The sequence below is a fragment of the Telmatherina bonti genome (genome assembly GCF_933228915.1).
Source record: "Telmatherina bonti genome assembly, chromosome: 2".
NCBI classification, from domain to species: domain Eukaryota; kingdom Metazoa; phylum Chordata; class Actinopteri; order Atheriniformes; family Telmatherinidae; genus Telmatherina; species Telmatherina bonti.
This window is the reverse complement of record NC_136620.1, coordinates 39,645,293-39,667,916: the sequence shown is the minus strand read 5'-3', so window position 1 is coordinate 39,667,916 and position 22,624 is coordinate 39,645,293. Positions and strand designations below refer to the sequence as shown.

Sequence of the window (22,624 nt, the reverse complement as noted above, 5' to 3'; positions counted from 1 at the left end):
GTATAAATGAAAATCCACATACATTTGTTTAAATAAATAAAAGTCGACATACATACATATGAATAAATAAATAAAAATCTACATACATACATACATATGTATAAATAAACAAAATCCACATACATACATACATATGTATGAATAAAAAAAATTTACATACATACATATACACATGTATAATTAAATAAAACTCCACATACATACATACATAAGTATGTATGTATGTGTAATCATATGTATGTATGTAATCATGTATGTAATCATTGAGCGGGCCTCGTCAACATGCACATCACAGGTGAGAGAATGCGGGGAAACCAAACAGAAGAGATGCTGAAGAAACATCTGTCCTACACTGAATGGACACACTGGCTGGCAAATGAGCACAAGGATGGCACACTTGGATGTTTGCAACACAATATCCACATGTGTTATAAATATGTGTAAGAAAGAAATGTTGATATGAGAACAGTTGCTTTATTTTTAGAAATATTTGCTTTGATATATTTTCTTTTTTTTTTTTTTTAAGTATTCAAAATGTAAAATCAATTGCTGTCTTTATTCAATTGCAACAAATAAAAAGAAACATTCTTTGACTTAGAATTGATTGTTTGAGAAATGATGTTGCACTAATAAAGAGTATAACATTATTATGTCATTTACTGTCAGAAGGAAGAACCAGTTTGGGTATAGAAAATGTGTACAATTTGTTAACTTGATGAGACATCTTATTAGTGTTGCTCATATACCTCTTAGGTACTGATTAGTTAATGGTAAAGTAATGATTAACTACTCATTTTGAGCTCTTACTTAACTTTAGGGGCCACAAAAGGCTTCGGTACTGATTGGTTAATGGCAAAGTAATGATTAACTACTCATGATAAATCCTCTTTCTACTTGAGTGCTTGCTGATCAGGAGAAAAAAATATTTTTCAAGGAACTGGTACAGATTTTGCTTCTGTTATTCACTTGGTACATCTGAACCTGGGACCAGAAAAAAGGTAAGGTACTCATCAAATATGAACACCGTAGTTTTCTCTGGTCCCTTGCCAAATTTAATCAGCGATGACATGTTTAGCCGCATGTCATCCTTCAACCGCTGGTTGTCTAGGTGGTGTCCCGATAACAACGTGGGTTTTATAGATAATTGGAGCGCTTTTTGGGGAAAGCCTGGTCTTATTAGGAGAGATGGCATCCATCCCACGTTGGATGGAGCCGCTCTCTTATCTAGCAATATGGATTCTTTTATTAGTCAGCTAAATTGACAACTCAGGGTTGGGACCAGGAGGCAGAATTGTAGTCCTACACACTTTTCTGCAGCTTCCCACCTGCCGCCGCCCACCCAAAACCCCATTCCGACCTTATACAACTTCCCAGCAGTAAGAATTAAACAACACAAAAACACTTCTGGGGTTAATCGTGAAAACCTCATAAAAATAAAAACAATGGATCTAATAAAATCTGAAAATAAGAAAATAAAGTGTGGCCTACTGAATATTAGATCCCTCCCAAATAAGTCTTTATTAGTCAATGACTTGATAGGTGATCACCACATTGATTTATTCTGTTTTACGGAAATCTGGTTACAGCAAGAGGATTATGTTAGTATTAATGAAGCTACGCCAGCTAACTATTTAAACTTTCACATTCCTAGAACTACAGGCAGAGGAGGAGGTGTTGCAGCTATTTTTAAGTCAGAATTTTTAATTAATCCTAAGCATGAAACTAACTATAAATCCTTTGAATTCCTGACATTAAATTTATCTCATCCAAAATGGAATTCAGAGAAACCGCTCCTTTTAGCATTAGTGTATCGCCCACCCGGACCTTACTCCGAGTTTCTGACCGAATTCTCTGATCTCTTGTCTGAGTTAGTGCTGACTACTGATAAAGTCATTGTACTAGGTGATTTTAATATTCATGTTGACCATGAAAATGGTAGTTTAAACATTTCCTTTAGCTCTATTCTAAACTCAATTGGGTTTTCACAAAATGTCAATGGTGCCACTCACTCTCATGGTCACACTCTTGATCTTGTTCTAACATATGGTATTGAGACTGATAAGCTCAAAGTATTTCCTCAAAACCCTGTCTTGTCCGATCACTTCTTATTAACCTTTGAATTCACTTTATTTGATTACTCACTGACCAAAAATAAATTCTACTATAGTAGATGTTTATCAGACAATAATATTACTCTAAAACTCTAAAACAGGCATCAAGGCGTTTGGAAAACAGATGGCGTTCATCAGGACTAGAGGAGTCTCACTTAACCTGGAAAGAAAGTTTAATCGTATACAAAAAAGCCTTACGTACAGCAAGAACAGCTTATTATTTATCATTGATAGAGGAAAACAAAAACAACCCTCGGTTTCTTTTCAGCACTGTAGCTAGGCTTACTAGGAGCCGGAGCGCTGTGGAGCCATGTATTCCTTTCTCACTTAGCTGTGATGATTTCATGTATTTTTTCAGGAATAAAATTGACACTATTAGAGATCAAATTCACAATACTCTTCCTTCTACCTATAATGTTGAGCCTGTTGTGGTCTCTGAAGCATCCTTAAAACCAGGATCTGACTTGTGTCTAAATAGTTTCTGTCCTGTCCAACCCTCTGAATTAACTAAAATAATAGCTTCATCTAAACCATCCATCTGTATCTTAGACCCTCTCCCAACGAGCCTCTTTAAGGACATTTTCCCTTTAATTAATACATCACTACTAAATCTTATCAATATGTCTTTAGTGACAGGATATGTACCACAATCATTTAAAACTGCTGTAATCAAGCCTTTACTTAAAAAGCAATCTCTGGATCCAGAGGTGATAGCAAATTATAGACCTATATCTAACCTCCCGTTTATGTCCAAAATTCTGGAGAAAATAGTTTCAGCTCAGCTACATGCCCACCTGAGCAGAAATAATTTATGCGAGGAGTTTCAGTCAGGATTTAGAGCTCATAATAGCACTGAGACAGCATTGGTGAAAGTTACTAATGACCTTCTTATGGCCTCAGACAAAGGACTTGTGTCCGTACTTATCTTGCTTGATCTTAGTGCTGCATTTGATACAGTCGATTATAACATTCTGTTACAAAGACTAGAACAGGTGATTGGAATTACAGGTACAGCGTTAAGCTGGTTTAAATCATATTTATCTGATAGACTTCAGTTCGTTCATGTAAATGACAAGTCCTCCTCACAAACTACAGTAAGTCATGGAGTTCCTCAAGGTTCTGTACTTGGACCAATACTCTTCACGCTATATATGCTCCCTTTAGGCAAAATTATTAGACAGCATGGAATAAACTTTCATTGTTATGCAGATGATACTCAACTATATTTATCCTTTAAACCAGATGAAACAAATCAGCCCAATAGGCTACAAAATTGTCTCATAGACATAAAGACTTGGATGTCTAGAAATTTTCTCCTCTTAAACTCAGATAAGACTGAAGTAATTCACGTTGGATCTGAAAAACTCAGAGCTAAATTTTCCGGTTTTGTAATGAACCTGGATGGCATTACTTTAGCTTCCAGTGCTACAGTGAGAAACCTTGGAGTAATATTTGACCCTGACCTGTCCTTTGGTCCACATATTAAGCAGGTTACTAAAACAGCCTTCTTTCATTTACGTAATATAGCCAAAATTAGGGACATTCTGTCTCAGAGTGATGCAGAAAAACTGGTTCACGCTTGTGTTACTTCGAGACTAGATTACTGTAACTCTCTATTACTGGGCTGTCCTAAATATGCCCTGAAAAGCCTTCAGCTGATCCAGAATTCTGCAGCCAGAGTCCTGACCAGAACCAGCAGGAGAGATCATATTTCTCCAGTTTTAGCCTCTCTCTTCATTGGCTGCCTGTTGAATCTAGAATAGAATTTAAAATCCTTCTCCTTACATATAAAGCCCTCCACAACCAGGCACCACTATATATCAAAGACCTCATAGTTCCTTATATACCAAGCAGAGTACTTCGTTCGCAGACTGCAGGCTTACTTGTGGTTCCTAGAGTCTCAAAGAGCCGAGCAGGAGGCAGAGCCTTTGGTTATCAGGCCCCTCTCTTATGGAATAAGCTCCCAGTTAGTGTTAGGGAAGCAGACACCCTCCCCACCTTTAAGACTAGGCTGAAGACTTATCTTTTTGATAAGTCCTATAGCTAGGGATGGTTAGCATCCATTAGTTATGCTGCTATAGGTTTAGACTGCTGAGGGACATTTCCTGATACAGGAAATGTCTCTTTTTCTCTTTATCTCTTTCTTTTACCCCCCCCCCCCCCCCCATAACAGTGTTGCATCATTAACATGTATGTCTCCTGTCTCAGCAGGTCTCCCTGGCCGGGAGTAGCAGTTCCTGTTGTCTGTTGTCTTTCTGTCCTCTTCCCCCCACACAGCAGAGGCAGATGGCTGCCTGTCCTGAGCCGGGTTCTGCCGGAGGTTTCCTTCCTGTTAAAAGGGAGTTTTTTCCTTCCCACTGTTGCCAGTGTGCTTGCTCAGGATGGGAGATTGAGTTGGACTCAACTCAATCTGTTGGTTTCCTTACATAGGCTGTTATGAATTGGCCTTCATTATGTTGTCCCCTCTGTCTGTAAAGCGTCTTGAGATGGCATTGCCGTGATTTGACGCTATATAAATAAAGCTGAATTGAATTGAATTGAAATTGAACACATGAAGAATTGGATGATTATTTAATGCACTTTGTCAGGACTCAAAGCAAAATCCTGTCCAGCTTGGGTGTTCCACCAGAAACCAAAGCTCCTGCTGGTATAGCTCTTAGGGTCACGGAGGCATGCAAACCCCTTGACTGCAATACGGTGGCGATGCCTCAAGGGGAAATGGAATATAAAAATTATAGATACATTAAAATAAAAAATAAAAAATTGAGGATCAAAGTTTCAACAACCAACAACATAACAAATGTCTCATTAGACAGCCAAATAACAATAAACTAAAATAATAAACTAAACTGAAATAGTTAGGCTAGTGGTGTCCAGCTCCGGTCCTCGAGGGTCACAATCCTGCAGATTTTCCATATATCCCTGCTCCAGCACACCTGACTCAAACTAATCAGTCATTGTGCAGAACTTCATTGGCTGTTGGATACATTAAATGGAAGTCAGGTTTGTTGGAGCAGGGATACATGGAAAACCTGCAGGACATCAGCCTTCGAGGACCAACATTGGACACTTCTGAGTTCGGCTGATCATCAAGTAACAAAAGCAGGGCAGAACTCCAGAACACAATAAGGTGGCAGAACCTCGAACAATAACCTCACATTTATATAAAAATCAAGAACAAACAAACACAGAGTAGAACATTAATGTTTATGAAACTCATTCCCTACTCTACAATGCCCCAGAACTCTCCAGGTGTTTCCACACAGTGGACAAGATTTCTTGAGCAACATCTGTTTTGCCACAAGAAAATGTATGCAGAGGCAAACATGAAGCTCTATATGAGTTGCAGAAACGAGCGGGAGTTGGGAAAAAAAAGAAGTAAAACTTAGTGTGATTATCCTCAAACCAGCATGTAGAACTAGAAAGGTGGGCGGGGCTTCCTGACAGGTCATTTTCAGTCTGATTGGCTCCGAGCGGATACACACATCCAGTCCTCATGTGATGGAGCAATGCTCCCACTGACAGGCGCACACACTAAAAAAAAAAAAGCAACAATTCCCTGTTGACAAAACATATAGGTAATTGTTGATTAGTTAAGTAGCCTGTCTCAAGATATAAAGCACTACAAGGTGTTTAAAAGAGCTTCACTCCCTGACTTCCTTAAAGTTTTACCGCTGCAGCAGCTCAGCCAGAGAGGGGGAGAAATCTCACACCCAACAATCAGGCTGCTTGTCAACTCATTTGCATACTAAACGCTGATTGGTATGCAAATGCAAAATTGCATACCAAAATGCAAAAATTGGTATGCAAATGCAAATGCTCTTTCTCCTCCCAATTTCACTGGGAGGAGAAAGAGTTCCACAATGCAATGCTGTACAACCGGCACGCAGATCGATGCAGAGGGGAGAGAGTTTAGGTAGTTTATGCATTTTTGGTGGATTTGGTTTGAGGGGGTAAGGTGTTTGTCTGGGGCGGCTGGCTGTCTAAAGCCAGCCTCGATTCCTAATAGTGTCTAATTAGTAATTAGTAGTTTGTATTTGTATGTGTTTGGTTGAGTCATTTGCACATGGTAAATAATGGTCAATAATTTGTATAAATATTCATTTTCATGCATCTAGAGAAAGGACGGGGAACTTACAAAAAACCCCCAAATAACTCAAAATTTTTCCTCTTCCATAAAAGCAAAGCTTGTAGAAGAAAGCAACCAGAAGAGCTCCAGAGATCAACTTTCTCCACATGTGAGCCAAAGAAAACAGGAAACCAAAGTGGTCCCGAAGCTGTACCCAGACTCCTACCTGTTTGAGCGCTGGGGCAACGGTCTAACAGAGAAGCAACAGAAGGAAGCTGAAGGTCTTTTCCAGATTTATGGATACAATGCCTTCCTCAGCAACCAGCTTCCACTCGACAGGAAGCTTGAAGACATGAGAGACCACAGGTACATTTAGCTGCAAAAACACACCAAAAAGTTTAAAATAATTGGAACAGATTTTCTCCATCCCAGATGTTTGGAGAGGAATTACTCCGAAGACCTGCCTGACATCAGCGTGGTGCTGATCTACATCAACGAGGCTCTTTCTGTCATCAAGAGGGCGATACGAAGCATCATCTTCCACACTCCAAAGCACCTGCTGAAGGAAATCATCCTAGTGGATGATCACAGCTCTCACTGTAAGCTCAACAGAGGCGTCATATTAAAGCAGCAGTTCTCAACCTTTTTGCAACACAGCACCCCTTATAAAATATATTTTCAGCCAAGTTCTCTCTAACCACTGCAAAGCATTTTTGGTTCAGAAAAAATATGATATGCAGGAATTTGTCATTTGTGTTTGGTTTATTAAACTTTAACCGGGCAAAATCTCTGCTACGCTTCAACCATTGTTTGCATTGTCAAGGCGACAGTGACTGACCATGATTTGGCTCATAAGGTGGGGTTCAATTCATGTTGGAATGAGGGATTTTGGGAGGAATGAAATAGTGTAAATCTAAATGCATATTCAGTTTATAAATGTACACTTACATTTTTTAACATTTTACAATATTTATATAATATTATATTTGTATTATTTTTTTAAGGATATGTTTTCAAATAAATTTCATGTACCACCTGGAATACCTTGAAGTACCCCCAGGGGTACGTGTACCCCCATTTGAGAAACAATGTATTAAAGCACAATGCCACTAAAAACTGCACGCTTTCTGAATCTGACGGAGGATTGCATTTCCAGATGATCTTGGAGCGCCTTTACAACACTACATTGATCAGATTCACAAAGACACACCTGGGCTCATTAAAAAAGTGCGACACAAGCAACAAATGGGTTTGTCCCAGTCCCGAATAACAGGCTGGGAGCATGCCACAGCTGATGTTGTAGCCATCCTAGACGCCCACATAGAAGCCACAGCGGGATGGTGAGCTGTATTTTCCTGTTTATTAACCGCCAAGGATTTTCCCTCCTCATTCTGGAGCGAAATGCAGCTTTTTCTGTCGCTTCTTCTCCAGGGTGGAGCCTCTGCTCGCCAGGATCAAAGCTAACCGGACTGTAGTGGTGTCGCCTGTGTTTGACAAAGTCAGCTTTGATGATCTGCATGTGAACAGATACGGAGCTTCCTCTCATGGCTTTGACTGGCAGCTGTGGTGCATGTACGAGCCCTTTAATTCTGACTGGCTGAAGATGATGGACGAGTCACAACCTGGAAAGTAGGAAAAACAAGTTAAACTTCTCATTATTAAAACACAACTTCCAGAAATGCAGAGAAGTTTTCTAATGAAAAAATACAAACTTACATTTTAACACAAAAATACAGAAAATAGTTTGACCAACTTTTTCTACTTTACTGTCAGTAGATTGAACAATAACATGTGAGGGTGTCTGAATTGGGTATAAAAGTAGCATCCATAAAAGTTTTTGTATTTCCTAGCAAGAGAGGGTTGTGGTACTTTTGTATTTTGTTGGTACTTTAGTATTTAAACATTCTTCAGAACAGAAAACAGGGAAGGAATTCTGGGAATTTAGGGAAATCACAGAGTATAAAGCCAGAAATCCTACATGGACAAAGACTCTTACAGTAGAGGTGTACTGTATATTATAATCTTGGGAAGAGACACAGATTCCTCTTTCAGAAACATTATCTTGCAAATGATTTAAACTGATGACAGATGTTGCGCTGTAGATAACATTCCAGCTTTTCTGGAAATTAGGTTTCTATTTGGATTATGTAAATTATTCTTTCTGAGGAGATCAAAACCAACAAAGTTGTCATTCCTTTTGGTCGGTGCAACATTTCCTTGTAAAGAAACAAAGCAACTAAATGCTAAAAAAAAAAAAACCAAAACCTGGTGGCGCAGTTATAGTTATTGGTTTTCTTGCACAGGAGTCCTTCTCTTATGGGAATCTTCGCCGCAGACAGAAGCTTTCTCAGAGAAATCGGTGGTCTCGATGGTGGAATGATGGTTTATGGAGGAGAAAATGTTGAACTCGGGATTCATGTGAGTGTCTGCAACGTGATGAATGCATTTTTATTCAAACCGCTGACGTGTGTCTCCACTGCTCAGGTGTGGCTGTGTGGCGGAAGTGTAGAGGTTGTGCCTTGTTCCAGAATAGCTCACATCGAGAGGGCGCATAAGCCATATGCCCCCGATCTCACCCCCTTCATGAAGAGAAATGCCTTGAGGGCTGCGGAGGTCTGGTTGGACGAATACAAGAAAAATGTGTACATTGCCTGGAATATTCCTCTCAAGGTTGGTCTTTAAATATTTTATTTCTACACAAAGAGTTCAATCTCTTCAGCAGAGTCTGTTAAAACACAGGTAAAATAAGTTCTGGGAGTAATTAAGTATTTTTCTTCGTATTTTATTGATATGATTGTATGAAATATTTAGCTTTTGAGCCACAGCTCAGTCTAGCGATGTGGCGAAGCCTAGCATCGGTCCAGCTGTTCAGAAGTTGCCTCTACACTGTGAACAGATGTGCTTTTATGTGTAAATGACTTGAGAAACAAAATACAGTCAAATGTAAGACAAAAACATGCTAAAAAACAATCAAAAGATTAAAAATGCATCAAAGGAAATAACAGATTAAAACAAGATGCAATAAAGCAACTAGAAAAGTGGAATAAACTAAAAGAATGATATAAATAAGAGAAATGAAAAGGCTAAAATACGTAATAAAGTCCAGAACGTTCTCATGCTGTGTTAAAACAGAGAAGTAAAAATGTGTCGAGGACAAACTGGTGCCCAGAGTGGGGACCAGTTTGATCTGGGAAGTGAGCACCTTCTACTTTACTGGGAAAACTCCATCATCTCTGGTTTTCAGTCTGGATTTTGGAAAGATTATTGGAGCTGATCTGCAGACCGCAGCGCATAGGATGAGTGTGTAATTCAATAATAATAATGTTAAAAAGTAATTATTACAGTAAAAACTACTATTACTGGATTAAAAGTACATTTTATGAATGTTTTGTGTCTGAATTGGACATTTTACTGACATTCTGTCCTGTTCATGTGTCCTCTGCTGTGAAACGACTCGCAGGACAGTGGAATTGACATTGGAGACGTGTCTGAGAGGAAAAAACTCAGAGAAAAGCTTCAATGTAAACCATTTAAATGGTATCTGGACAATGTCTACACAAACCTGGAAACGTGGGATAACATCTTGGGCTACGGAGCTGTAAGATCCAGTTTATACTGTTGTAAACACATTTAGTTCAGTGTATAAAAATCTGTGCTGCTGTTTGTTGATTGTGCTGCCGCCACGCATGAGGCGAACCTGAATCGGAAACTTCATTAGGAGGGTGAAACAATGAAAATAATTAATCCAAAACTGCACAGCTGCAGAACACGCTTTTCAGGAGGTTCTGTGTGGACCAGGGAGCCCTTCCCGGGAACATTCCCATCTTGTACGAGTGCCACTTCCAGCAACCACAGGTACTAACTAACTAAATAAATAAATAAATAAAAGAATGAATAAATAAATAAATAAAGGATCCTTTCACCAGCTCTGCTACTACACCACCGACAGTGAAATCATTATTGGGGGGCTCAGATCTCACAAACATGAAATTAACCGCTGCCTGGTGGATCCAGGCTCTGGAAGCGTTCCCACTCTGCAGGACTGTACAATGGCAAAGGAAAGCCAGTTGCACGTGCACTGGGACTTCAAACAGGTGAGATATCAGGTGGGAACACTTACTGCCGTGTACTTCCAGGTTTCCCCGGCAGGGGGCGACAGAGCCGACGTGCTGATGATGAAAACTGTCGTCCTTTAATTTAACCCCTTCTGTCAAACTTCTGCAGGGCCAAGCGATCAGAAACAAAGCAACAAAGCGATGCCTTGAGGTGGCCATGGGAGAAAGATATGACTACCAGCTCATCATCCAGCAGTGCAGCGGGCAGAGCTGGAGGATTCAGCATCTCCTCGCGCGCGTCTAGTGCACCGCCGCCTCCTACATAGAAACTGTGAGCGTGTGTGCATCATAAATGTCAGCGACTTTACTTAAAGTAAAAATGACAACAGCAGTATAATTTATATAAACAGACATAGAGTCATTCAGGCAAATGAAACTAAACCTGGTAAAGTGCGCGCACGCGGATCTACCATGGCAACGGGCAGCGCACAGTTGGAGCAGGACATCATGAAGGCATGGAGAAGTTCTGGACCGAATGAAAAGAGAGAGAAAACACCAGAGTTATGAAACAGAGACAGAAAGTGTGGCAGAGCAAGACCACCTGGACGTGGGAGTCCACCTGCAAGTCACGCGCAAATGCGCAACAACTGCGTCAAAACCGTCACAGTTGCGCTTTTTCACATCTCCGAAGGGAACACACACTGTTGTGTGTGTGTGTGTGATTCAGCTCGTGACAGATCCACTCAGGACAAGTTTATACTTCACGCTTCATGTGCCAGACAGTTCAGAGTATTTACAGTAAAGGAGTATCTGTGTATTTATATAAAATAAGTATTTTTTTATGTAGTCTGAAAGTTTTAATGACTGCAAAGAATACTCCTCTCCAGGTTCATCTTTAAATATGTCATTTTTATACATATAATTCTGTACATTAAATAGCAACAAAGTTTTTTAAACCCTAGGTAAAATAAATTCTCAAAGTATTAAAGTATTTTTCATTATTATTATTGATTAAATGGAATGATCAGCTTGTTGACACAAGCTCCAATAGGCAGCATGATACAATGCGGAGTCTATGTATATATAATGTCTATGTATATATAATGTCTATGGTTATAAAGGCTTTGTCAGCCAATCACTCGACTTTTACTGGAGAGGAGGGCTGGGTAGCTGTAGGACTGGTTGACCATCCGAGTTTGTGTTTTACCTCATATAAGGCTACCTATTATTCTATGTTTACATTACATCTCATCCGGAACGTCAGGCAGTGGAGTTACTCCTGATATGAGGCCTATGAGCGTCATTTGCAGAACCAACAGTGCGTCAAGCAAATAGACCAGACCTAGATGTTTCCTCAGCTGCTGTGGATTTCTTTACAGCTAAGCATCACTAACCTGTCAAAGTTGCTTCCATATAAAATCTATAAATCTGCTGTGAACACATATGTCCAAACACATTGTTGCATAAAAGACCTGAGAAACAAAAAGAAGTAAAATATCTTAAATATGCAGCCAAAGAGGTCTAAAAGCTAAAACAGGATACAAAAATACAATAAAAACTACTTAAAATGCTTAAAAAATGAACAGATTAAGATGGGATATGACTGGGGAAATTCATTCAGAAATCTGTTGCATAGAAAATAATCTGTCAGATTACAGGACAACATCAATCCTTTATTTAAAAATCATGCATTTGGCAAAATCATTTACTGAAGTTGGTAGAAAAATGTCTGTTTTGGATCAGAGCAGGAATAATATTTATTGAAAATGTGGATTTCATGTTTTTGATCAGATGTTAAGTAAATATAAAATGATCAGAAAAGACCTCTGGAAACATGTAAAGTTTAGAGATTATGTAAATTTAACAGCTAATCACTGTTCTGCAGGACGTCAGTCAGTCCAGTTCAGCATCCGAAGGCGAAGCGCCGAGATTTTATCATGGAAAGATGCTAAATCCTGGTATTAGATATCAAGAGAGCTGCAGATGCGATCGATTACGTACAGGATCAACTATAGAAGTTATTGGCAAGACTGAAAGTGAAAGATTCTGTAATATGTTGGAGGCGTGAAAGAACCAGAGGTACACTGTTGCATTTGTTTTATGTATCAGTACTGGACAAAGTTGTGTGAATTAATAACATGTTGAGGGTAAAAGACCAGCTTTGTGCACATTACCGGTCCAGAAAAACAGGTTCAGGGCTGCAGACTGTTTATAGATTGTAGGATTTTACTTAGATATCAGAAAACCAAAACTGTAGTTTCTTATAATGAATGGGGGAATAAATGATTACAACAGTTTTAAACAAGGGACAAAAAATGACTCATTAATTTTACAATGAAAAATCCAAAAGATAGACAATAAATAATTACTATGAACTGTATCTGGAATCGGGCTGCACGGTGGCGCAGTGGTTAGCACTGTGGCCTCACAGCAAGAAGGTCACTGGTTCGATCCTTGGCTGGTTTGGTCAGTGGCCTTTCTGTGTGGAGTTTGCATGTTCTTCCCGTGTATGCGTGGGTTCTCTCCAGGTACTCCGGCTTCCTCCCACCATCCAAAGACATGCATGATAGGTTAATTGGTCACTCTAAATTGCCCCTAGGAGTGAGCGTTAGCGTGAGTGGTTGTTCGTCTCTCTGTGTGGCCCTGCGATGGACTGGCGAGCTGTCCAGGGTGTACCCTGCCTGTCGCCCAAAGCCGGCTGGGATAGGCTCCAGCTTCCCCGCGACCCTGAATTGGAATAAGTGGTTTGGAAAATGAATGAATGAATGTATCTGGAATTTCATTTATCTTTTTTCTTTTGTTTTTAGTGGGAAAAATGTTGTAATATTGTGAGATAAATGTAATATTGTAAAATATAATATGGATACTGCTGTATGTAAGTGTGCTTCCTATGACATGTTTTGTTTTTATTTTATATATGGTCCCATTTTTATTGTTTTATTGTTTTTTTTTGTTTTTTTTTTGTAAACTTGGCTGAAAACTAATAAAAATATAATTACCAGAGTAAAAAGGTGAAGTTTGGGGGAGAATAACAGGTGCATCAGAGCCAGGTTCTGATAGTGGAGCTGGTGTATGGATGTGACTGGGGGTGTTTATCATGTCCGTTCGTGCTGGAATAACGTGCACAGTCAGGGAGGTTTTAATGGGAGGAGAATCTGTTACGGCTGCTGTTTCAGAGTAAAGGATGAGGTCCTGTTCGAGTTGGACACCTGCTGTCATGTTGGAGCAGGCTGTGAAGCTGTGAACGTAAGGAATGGTGTTAGTGTTGCAACATCCTTTCAGCCAGATGTGAAAGGCTCTAAAACAGGGGAAGGGACCATAATTACACACACCTGCCCCAACAGAGAGGCGATGATGAAACACCAAGCACGGCTTTCTTCATTCAACAAATCAGCAGCAGATCTACGTGTTTGTTTGTAAAACTTCCTGGTTGGACCTGTCTAGGTGTCTGTTTTAAACCGTCAGTAGGGAGTCAGTCTGTGTGTCACCATCATGAGAGCAGCAGCACTGCTGAAGCGGTGGGGGCTCATCATGGGGTGTGTTGGGCTCCTGTTTTATATGGGCACATACGTGTGGAATGGATACGAGGGGAGAGTGGCCGACAGAGAGGTGGGCTCATCTCGGAGTGCCCTGGAGGAAAGCATCTCTAATCTCTGTGAGTTTAACTTTCTCCTTTTCAGTTTTTAATTTAAAGCTACAACAATTAATGTTTATGCAAATGTAAAAATTCATATTTTAATTCCTGAGAATCCTGGAAAGGGTTAAATGGAAACTTACTTTGCATTTGGGATCCATGACATGATTCTTTTCTTTTGGAAGTTCCCTTTAAGTTTGCTGCGAACTAAAGCCGGATCTGAACTCTTTCTGCATGTTTATTTTTTCACTCTTTTCTATCATTTACTGTGTTTTATGTATGTTTTAGCATTTATTCTTTGATATTGATGTTTCTCTCCAAATGTTATTTAATTCTGTAACATTTTCTTGTATTTTTGACTCTTTCCTTGTTAACACTGATCTGGCAACTGGTTAAAGACAAAGTCATGAGAGCTTTTGAGCAAAAGCAGGACGCCATGCAGAAAATACTGGAAGAGGACAGAATAAGCCAGAAAAAAGCTGCAGAGGTCCTACAGCAAGCATTCCAAGCACAGTTAGAGCACAAGGAGCACCATGTTGCAAAGGTCCATCCCCAAAAGGAAAAGTCGAGCAAACTGTTCCCTAAATCCGCCCTCTTCAGAGAGTGGGGGGAGAATCTGTCCGAGGAAGACCAAAAAGAGGCGCAGGCTCTGTTTGAGAAGTATGGGTACAATGTTTTTCTCAGCGATCGCCTTCCTCTAGACCGACTTCTTCCAGACACAAGAGATCCAAGGTATCGGATTCTATCATCTGAAAATGACTTAAAATAACCAGAAAACGTTATTTAAAAATATTCTTTTATCTAAAGGTGCTTAAAAAAAAGTTATCCAAAGGAGTTGCCAAGTCTTGGAGTGGTGCTGATCTACCTGAACGAAGCTTTGTCCATCATCAAGAGAGCCCTGCGCAGCATCATTGATCGCACCCCAAAGAACCTGCTGAAGGAGATAATCATGGTGGATGACAGCAGCTCTAATGGTGGGTATGATGTAAAAGGGCTGCACAAACATGTGAAACATGAGCTCATCCAGTGTTTGCAGACAGATTATTGAGAAGTCGGGCAGTTTGAGCCGCCGGTGCTTGAAAGAAGATCTTACTGTGGTGAAAGAGAAAGAAAGAAAGAAAACACCCTCGTTTCAACATAAATAATCATGTTTAAAAACAGTAATGACATTTGATACGGCATGAAGCGTTTTATTGAACTATCACTTATCATCCCATCAGCATTGTTGTGAAGGAAGTAGAGGCTACTCCTTCTGGTTGTGTCGCTTTACTTCGTGTAAGTTCACAGACAAGTTTGACCACCAAATTCCACCTTCGTCGTTTCCTTTTCTAACATCCTGTTGTAGATTTACTGGTCTGATCTTGATCAGCTGCTGACCCAGTTAGACGGTTTCGGTCGCGTTTTAGCCAAAAGTCACATGGTCTGATATTGACGATAACTGGTATGCAGGCAGATTTACATAGGAATGAAGATTTTACCAAAAGATGAGGCCGCTCTTCTGAAAGGCAGAATGACAGATGTTCTTGTGATTGGATCAGTTTTGGTTTAATTCACTGGATATTTTATCTCTGAAGCCTATTTTCCAGTAAAATATCTCCTCTCTTTTCATTTCAGAGGACCTGAAGGACGACCTGGATGTTTATGTGAAGTCCCTCGAGGAGCAGAATCCCAGTCTCAGTATTAAAAGAGTTCGGCACGCTGAGCAGCTCGGTCTAGCACATGCCAGGGCGTCTGGCTGGAAGGTTGCTACTGCGGACGTGGTGGCCATCCTGGATGCTCACATTGAAGTCCACCAGATGTGGTGAGAATTTGATAAAAACGCAAAAAATATTCCTCCATGCTGTCATCCCTGCCTAAATCCCTTTCCTTTTGTTACAAGTCACAATAAGGTGAGTAACCCCTCCATAAGACACACCCTTACTAACACAGCTTTACTCTTACACATGTCAGCTCCCAGTAAATCCCAGTCTGATCCCAGAATCACCACAAGCCACTGAGCAGCTTGAGCAAGATCTGAGTGTTGCTGCTGGTAATGGGGGAGCGGCCCAGACTGCAAACCTCATCATACACTCACAAAGGGACTAATGCAGGGAGGGAAGGCAACAACAAGTCCAGCTCTACCTGGCAGTTCCTGCGTCCAGCTGGACTTGCAGCAGTCTGAACAGCACCTATCCATGACATCCTCTACTGTCTGGTTGTTCTCGCTCTCAGATGTCCGATAGAAGCACCAGCAGTAGCACCAGCCTGCAGGATTGTTGGAGGCTGTATTGTAGATTTTGCATTGATGCATGAGCGTAAAGACTAACGAGTTTATTTGTCTGAAGCTGCTTCTCTGCATCTGCGTTAAACACTTCATGTCCGCAGTAATGCGGACATTAAACAAAAGTAGGTGGCGGGTTTCCTATTTGCATTTCATATATTTGCATTTGCAATTTGCAAGATACAGAAGCTTCCATTAGTTCTGTCAACATTATAGTTTACCTTAGTAAAAGCCACAACAATGGATGTCACGACATTTCCTGCATGCATTCTTTCATCTTCGGAACCGCTCGGTCCAGCTGAGGGTGGCGGGAAGCTGGATTCTGTCCCAGGAGTCATCAGGCGAGACGCCTTGACAGGTCGCCGGTCCATCACAGGCCAAGATTTCCTGCAACTAAATGAAAAGTCAAATCATTACTTTTCGTGACTTAATGATGAAATGAGCATTTTGGGCTCAGCGACTTCTTTCATCCGCCCCGTTGTTAAAAGTCTCGGGATGACTGTTGACAACATCCTCATCAAGATAATCAGCTCCTCCTTCCATGTAAGAGATCTCTGGAAGGTAAGGTCGTACCTGCCGAGAAGCTGAGAGAAAATAGACTTCAACGTGCACAAAATGCTGCTGCTCGATGCTCACGGGGAGAAAACACGATCTGGTCCTCACCCATCTTCACTGGCTCCCCGTTAGTTTCAGGATCCAGTTCAAACTCGTTTGATTCCTTTTTATTTCTTACATTTTTTCTTAAATTGTTTGTATCATTAAAAAACATTTTTAATGTTTTTTTTTCCTCTCATTTGCTTTTTGTTTGTAATTCCTTGTTTTAAATGTGCTGTGTAAACCAAGCTGAAGCTGAACTTTGGGGAGGACATCGAGGAAAAGCGTTCAGGTTTGATGCACAGACGTTTAAACTGCTTCTGCCTTTGCTCCGTCCTGCAGGGCTGAACCCTTGTTGACCCAGATCAAAGCCGACCGCACCGTGGTGGTCTCGCCTGTGTTTGACAGGGTCAACTTTGATGACCTGAAGGTGGTCCAGTACCTTCCAGCGGCTCATGCCTTTGACTGGGCTTTGTGGTGCATGTATGAGAGTTTCTCACCAGACTACTACAAACTTAATGACAGCTCGCTGCCCGGAAAGTAAGTTTATGCAAAGTCTGTCTGTCTTGTTCCAGATGGATGGATGGATGGATGGAAGGGATGATAGGTGGATGGACTGGATGATGGATGGATGGATGGATGGGTGGATGGATGATGGATGGATTGGATGATAAATGATGGATGGATGGATTGGATGATGGATGGATGGATGATAGATGGATGGATGGATGGATCGATTGGATGATGGATGGATGGATGGATGGGTGGATTGGATGATGGAAGGATGGATGGATGGATGAAGTGGATGATGGATGGGATGATAGATGGATGGATGGATTGGATGATGGAAGGATGGATGGATGGATTGGATGATAGATGATGGATGTATGGATGGACTGGATGATGGATGGATGGATGGATTGGATGATGGATTGATGGATAGATGGATGGATGGTTGATGAATGGTTGGAATGGATGATAGATTGATGGATGGATGGATGGATTGGATAATGGAAGGATGGATGGATGGATGGGATGATGGATGGATGGATAGATAGAATGGATGATGGATGGATGGATGGATGGAAGGGATGATAGGTGGATGAAGTGGATGATGGATGGATGGATGGATGGATGGATAGATGGATGGATGGATGGATGAATGGATGGCTGGATGGATTGGATGATGGATGGATGGATGGATGGATGGATGGATGGATTGGATGATGGATTGGATGGATGGATGGGTGGATTGGATGATGGAAGGATGGATGGATGGATGAAGTGGATGGATGGATGATTGGATAATGGATGGATGGATGGATGGATAGATTGGAGGATGGATGGATAGATGGATGGATGGATGAATGGATGGCTGGATGGATTGGATGATGGATGATAGATCGATGGATGGATGGATCGATTGGATGATGGATGGATGGATGGATGGGTGGATTGGATGATGGAAGGATGGATGGATGGATGAAGTGGATGGATGGATGATTGGATAATGGATGGATGGATGGATGGATAGATTGGAGGATGGATGGATAGATGGATGGATGGATGAATGGATGGATGGATGATTGGATAATGGATGGATGGATGGCTGGATGGATTGGATGATGGATGGATGGATGGATGGATGGATGGATGGATGGATTGGATGATGGATTGGATGGATGGATGGTGTACTCTTAATGACCCTCCAGTAAGAGATGCCTGTTTTTAACTCAGGAGTCCATCTGTCATGGGGATCCTTGTGGCCGACAGGAAATTTCTTGGAGAAATCGGAGTCCTTGACGAAGGAATGAAAGTCTATGGTGGAGAAAATGTGGAGCTTGGAATTCGTGTGAGTAGATATAATCATTTTTCCTCCAGTAGCAGCTACATGAGCCGTACGTTGCTGCATGTCACGTCTCTGCAGGTAGCAAAGCTCCTTTTTCTTATTTCCCCAGACAGATAAGTTGTAATGAAAATGAAACTTTAGTGTTATCTGTCTGACAAAAAGAAAAATAGACATTTACAGTCTGATAAACTTGTCTGGTACACATAAACACTGCAGGATGTGTATTTTATCTCAGATCCCCTCAAGCTAAAAAATCCCTGTATCCCTGCTCCAATACACCTGACTCAAACTAATCACTTATTGTGCAGAACTTCATTGGCTGTTGATCTGTTTAATGGAAGCCAAGCCAACAGCGACCCTGAAGGATCGACTCTGGACACCCCGGATCTGGAACAAGTTGCCCTGTAGGGTCCTGGGACTGAGATACCAACCCAGTGTTCTGCCAAAATGTGTTACCTTGTCAAAATGTGCCACTGCAGGTGGAAGTTACAGGTTTATCTGTCAATCTGTGCGACTTGACCATGTTTTTTTTTATTTTTTATAATATACATAAATTAAGACTATTTTACAGCACAAAAAGTCACAACATGGAGGTCCAGCTGTTAGACGAAGGCTTGAGGGTAGCGTGGATTTATGGCCGTGTCCTTACTGCACGTTACAACGTTGTTTTTGTGAAATGTACATGCGTAGAAGGCACAGGTAGCTCGTCTCGATGGGTAGGATGAAATATTAGAACTCCAGAGTTTTGCTTTATGACGCTACATCACACTTACAGCTGGACATGTACAATCATCTTCTCTCTGGTTTCAAGTACAACAAATGTGATGAAGAGCAACTCGCTGTCTTAAAGTTGCCACACATGAAGCCCCTTAGACTTTAAAGAGGCATTACGTAACTTTCTGACCTTAAAACTCTGCGTTCAGAAGTTGTTCGATGACACAGCCATCCTTTCTAGACTTTCTGAAAGCTCCATACCCAACGAGAGGGAACAGAAAGATGCCCCAACGTGATGACATCCAGGAAACCACATGACACGGACAAATCTCATTCATCTAAAATAATAACGATAATATTGTGAATCTTAGGTGTGGACATGTGGAGGCAGCATTGAAGTCGTTCCGTGCTCCAAGATTGCCCACATCGAGCGAAACCATAAGCCCTACATGCCAGACCTGAGTCCAGCCATGAAGAGGAACGCCCTCAGGGTTGCAGAGATCTGGTTGGATGAATACAAACACAACATCAACCTGGCGTGGAACTTGCCTTTTGAGGTACAAACCAGGCTTCTACACAAAGAAGGAGTGAAATAAAGAGTTCACAAGTGGAAGCTTCGTGCTTTTATTGATGTTTGTCATCGTTCCTGAAACTGGAGGTGAAATCGGCTTTTCTCTGAATGTCTGTTTAGAATCATGGATTTGACATTGGAGACGTTTCTGAGAGGAAGAAACTCAGAGAAAAGTTGAACTGCAAACCTTTCAAATGGTACCTGGAGAATGTGTATCCCAAGCTGGATCCGTGGGACAACCTGCTTGCTTATGGTGGGGTAAGTTCCTGTTTGTCAGCTGCTGGGGTTCTGCAGAATGAACCACCAAATGACGGCCTTTCTTTTAATCACCCCTGTGTCATCTGAATGTCTGTTCAGATGAAGAATCTTGATGCTGATATGTGCATAGACCAAGGTCCAGTACCGGGTCACACACCGATTGCTTACCAGTGCTACTACTATGGACCTCAGGTAAGCGAATCGGTGTCTGTCTGCAGCGATGCTCTGCGAGCCATTTGTTGGATTTCTTCCATTTCTTTCTTTATTCAAGATCACATATTATCGCAAAAGTGGAGAGCTTTATATCGGCGGCATCAAGTCCCACAAATACAACGACAACCGCTGTTTAACTGAGAATGGAGAGAAGAGAACCGAGCCGGGACTGTACAACTGCAAGGAGGCCATGCAGAAAAGAATGGGGATATACTGGGATTTCACTCAGGTACTGGCTGTAGGAAACAGATGCAATTTGCATCTGCAGAACCCGACATATTGACCCTCTTTGTGATTCTCCTGCAGGGCAAAGAACTGAGGAACAGACAGACGAAGAGATGCCTGGAAATCGAAAACAGGATACTTCTCATACGAGAATGCACGGGCCAACGATGGGAAATCCAGAACATAATCAAAGCCTTTTAAAGTGCGAGTGTGTAGCAGAGCGGGGGGGTAGTTTCACAGAAAATATCGACTAAATATGTAAAATGTAAAAGAAAATATTGTGGTTCCTTTCCCCAAGAATGGGCGTGGGAGCTGATTGTGTAAATCTAAAAAAGTAGAGATTTTAATATTTATTACTTTGCTTTGTTGTCAATTTAAAAGTTGGAGAAAAGATTAATAATGTGCTGAAACTTTTAGATTCTTTCAGTTCTAAGATCAGCCTGTTTGGATGCAGCGATGAAATGTGATTATTTAATTTACTGTAAGTTTCCATTAATGTTTGCAAAATTCACGAACAGCACTAAAAAACCCAAAAAAAAACCCCAAATAATCCATTAATCGGTTGTCCTCCTCTTTAGTCTTTCCATTCATTGATCCCTAATTTGTTTTTCCAATTTGCAAACTGCAAAAAGCGTGAAAGCGTTGAACTGAATACGAGCTGGGACGCGTCAAACTGCTGCAGACTGATGATTAAAACGCCCAGATGTTCCCTGCAGGAGGCTTAACGCTACATTTGCATCAACAGAGAGCTAATGCTGCTATGTGCAAACAGATCACATGCATGTCTGCACAAGTGCAGTAGATGATTATTGACACTGACTGTTTCAGTGCAGGAGAAAAGCTGCTAAAGGCGTCCGGCACAGAAACAGCAGTTTACTGACGATGCAGCTGGATGTGGTCTCTCAGTGTTCGCAGTGTGTCTGCAGGACTGAAGACGACTCAGTCTGAACGCATCAGAAACAGATTTAATGCTTCGTTGAATCATGCACGCCCCTTCTTTCACGTGCACACACAGACGTCTCCAGTCATTTTAACTTTCTAAAAGGTGGTGAGTGTGTGAGACGCATCGTTCCCTGCTCTTCTGTTCTGTTTGTCATGACGTCAGCTCACGACTGGTGTACGAGCGCCAGACTCTTCTTTCTGTCAGAAAAACATCTTTTTAACGTCATGAAAACATCTTATAAAGACATGTTCTAATCTTTTATGCTTTCTATGAACTTGTGTTATTTAAACCTCTTGCAGCTCCGATGTGGAAAGTTAAATCTGTTTTATTCTGTTTCATCTTCATTTGCATTTTAATTCATTTCTGCTGTTTTTATGGGTTTTTTCTCTTTTTTATTGTTCATTTATTAAACAGCATTTGTTCAGCTGTTGTGTTGTTTATAAAGTGCTTTATAAATAAAATGGTTTTATCTTTAACATTATAATAAAAAGCTTTTGTAATGTCAGAACTGTAAATAGTAAAAACTACATGTTTCTACTCGTTGTGTCGTTCATGAAGATCATTCAACGCTCTTTATAAAAAACGTTAAAAATTAATCAGAGGGTGAGAAGAAATCAGAAGCAAACAGCAGGTTCTCCAGGTTCCAGACCCGGTCTCAGAGTCTCCAGGATCCAGACCCGGTCTCAGAGTCTCCAGGATCCAGACCCGGTCTCAGAGTCTCCAGGATCCAGACCCGGTCTCAGAGTCTCCAGGATCCAGACCCGGTCTCAGAGTCTCCAGGTTCCACACCCGGTCTCAGAGTCTCCAGGTTCCAGACCCGGTCTCAGAGTCTCCAGGTTCCACACCCGGTCTCAGAGTCTCCAGGTTCCACACCCGGTCTCAGAGTCTCCAGGTTCCAGACCCGGTCTCAGAGTCTCCAGGTTCCAGACCCGGTCTCAGAGTCTCCAGGTTCCACACCCGGTCTCAGAGTCTCCAGGTTCCAGACCCGGTCTCAGAGTCTCCAGGTTCCAGACCCGGTCTCAGAGTCTCCAAGATCCAGACCCGGTCTCAGAGTCTCCAGGTTCCAGACCCGGTCTCAGAGTCTCCAGGATCCAGACCCGGTCTCAGAGTCTCCAGGATCCAGACCCG

The 22,624-nt window shown here is 41.4% G+C and overlaps 2 protein-coding genes across 2 annotated transcripts; both read left to right on the top strand.

The window, feature by feature from the left end:
• Positions 1 to 282: 282 nt before the first annotated feature.
• Positions 283 to 10,539, top strand: LOC306769631 (putative polypeptide N-acetylgalactosaminyltransferase 8; the record flags this gene model as incomplete). Its single annotated transcript, XM_079258312.1, has 11 exons — positions 283 to 295; positions 6,294 to 6,546; positions 6,613 to 6,779; positions 7,337 to 7,520; positions 7,612 to 7,809; positions 8,484 to 8,598; positions 8,665 to 8,850; positions 9,641 to 9,778; positions 9,940 to 10,035; positions 10,107 to 10,274; positions 10,405 to 10,539. 11 exons carry the CDS (start codon positions 283 to 285, stop codon positions 10,537 to 10,539), a joined length of 1,653 nt encoding a protein of 550 aa, XP_079114438.1.
• A 3,227-nt stretch (positions 10,540 to 13,766) lies between these two features.
• On the top strand, positions 13,767 to 20,754 carry LOC306769623 (putative polypeptide N-acetylgalactosaminyltransferase 8; the record flags this gene model as incomplete). The annotated part of the gene is made up of 11 exons (XM_079258300.1): positions 13,767 to 13,890; positions 14,268 to 14,601; positions 14,677 to 14,843; positions 15,484 to 15,670; positions 17,066 to 17,263; positions 18,461 to 18,575; positions 19,658 to 19,843; positions 19,978 to 20,115; positions 20,215 to 20,307; positions 20,387 to 20,557; positions 20,635 to 20,754. 11 exons carry the CDS (start codon positions 13,767 to 13,769, stop codon positions 20,752 to 20,754), a joined length of 1,833 nt encoding a protein of 610 aa, XP_079114426.1.
• Between the last annotated feature and the right edge of the window lie 1,870 nt (positions 20,755 to 22,624).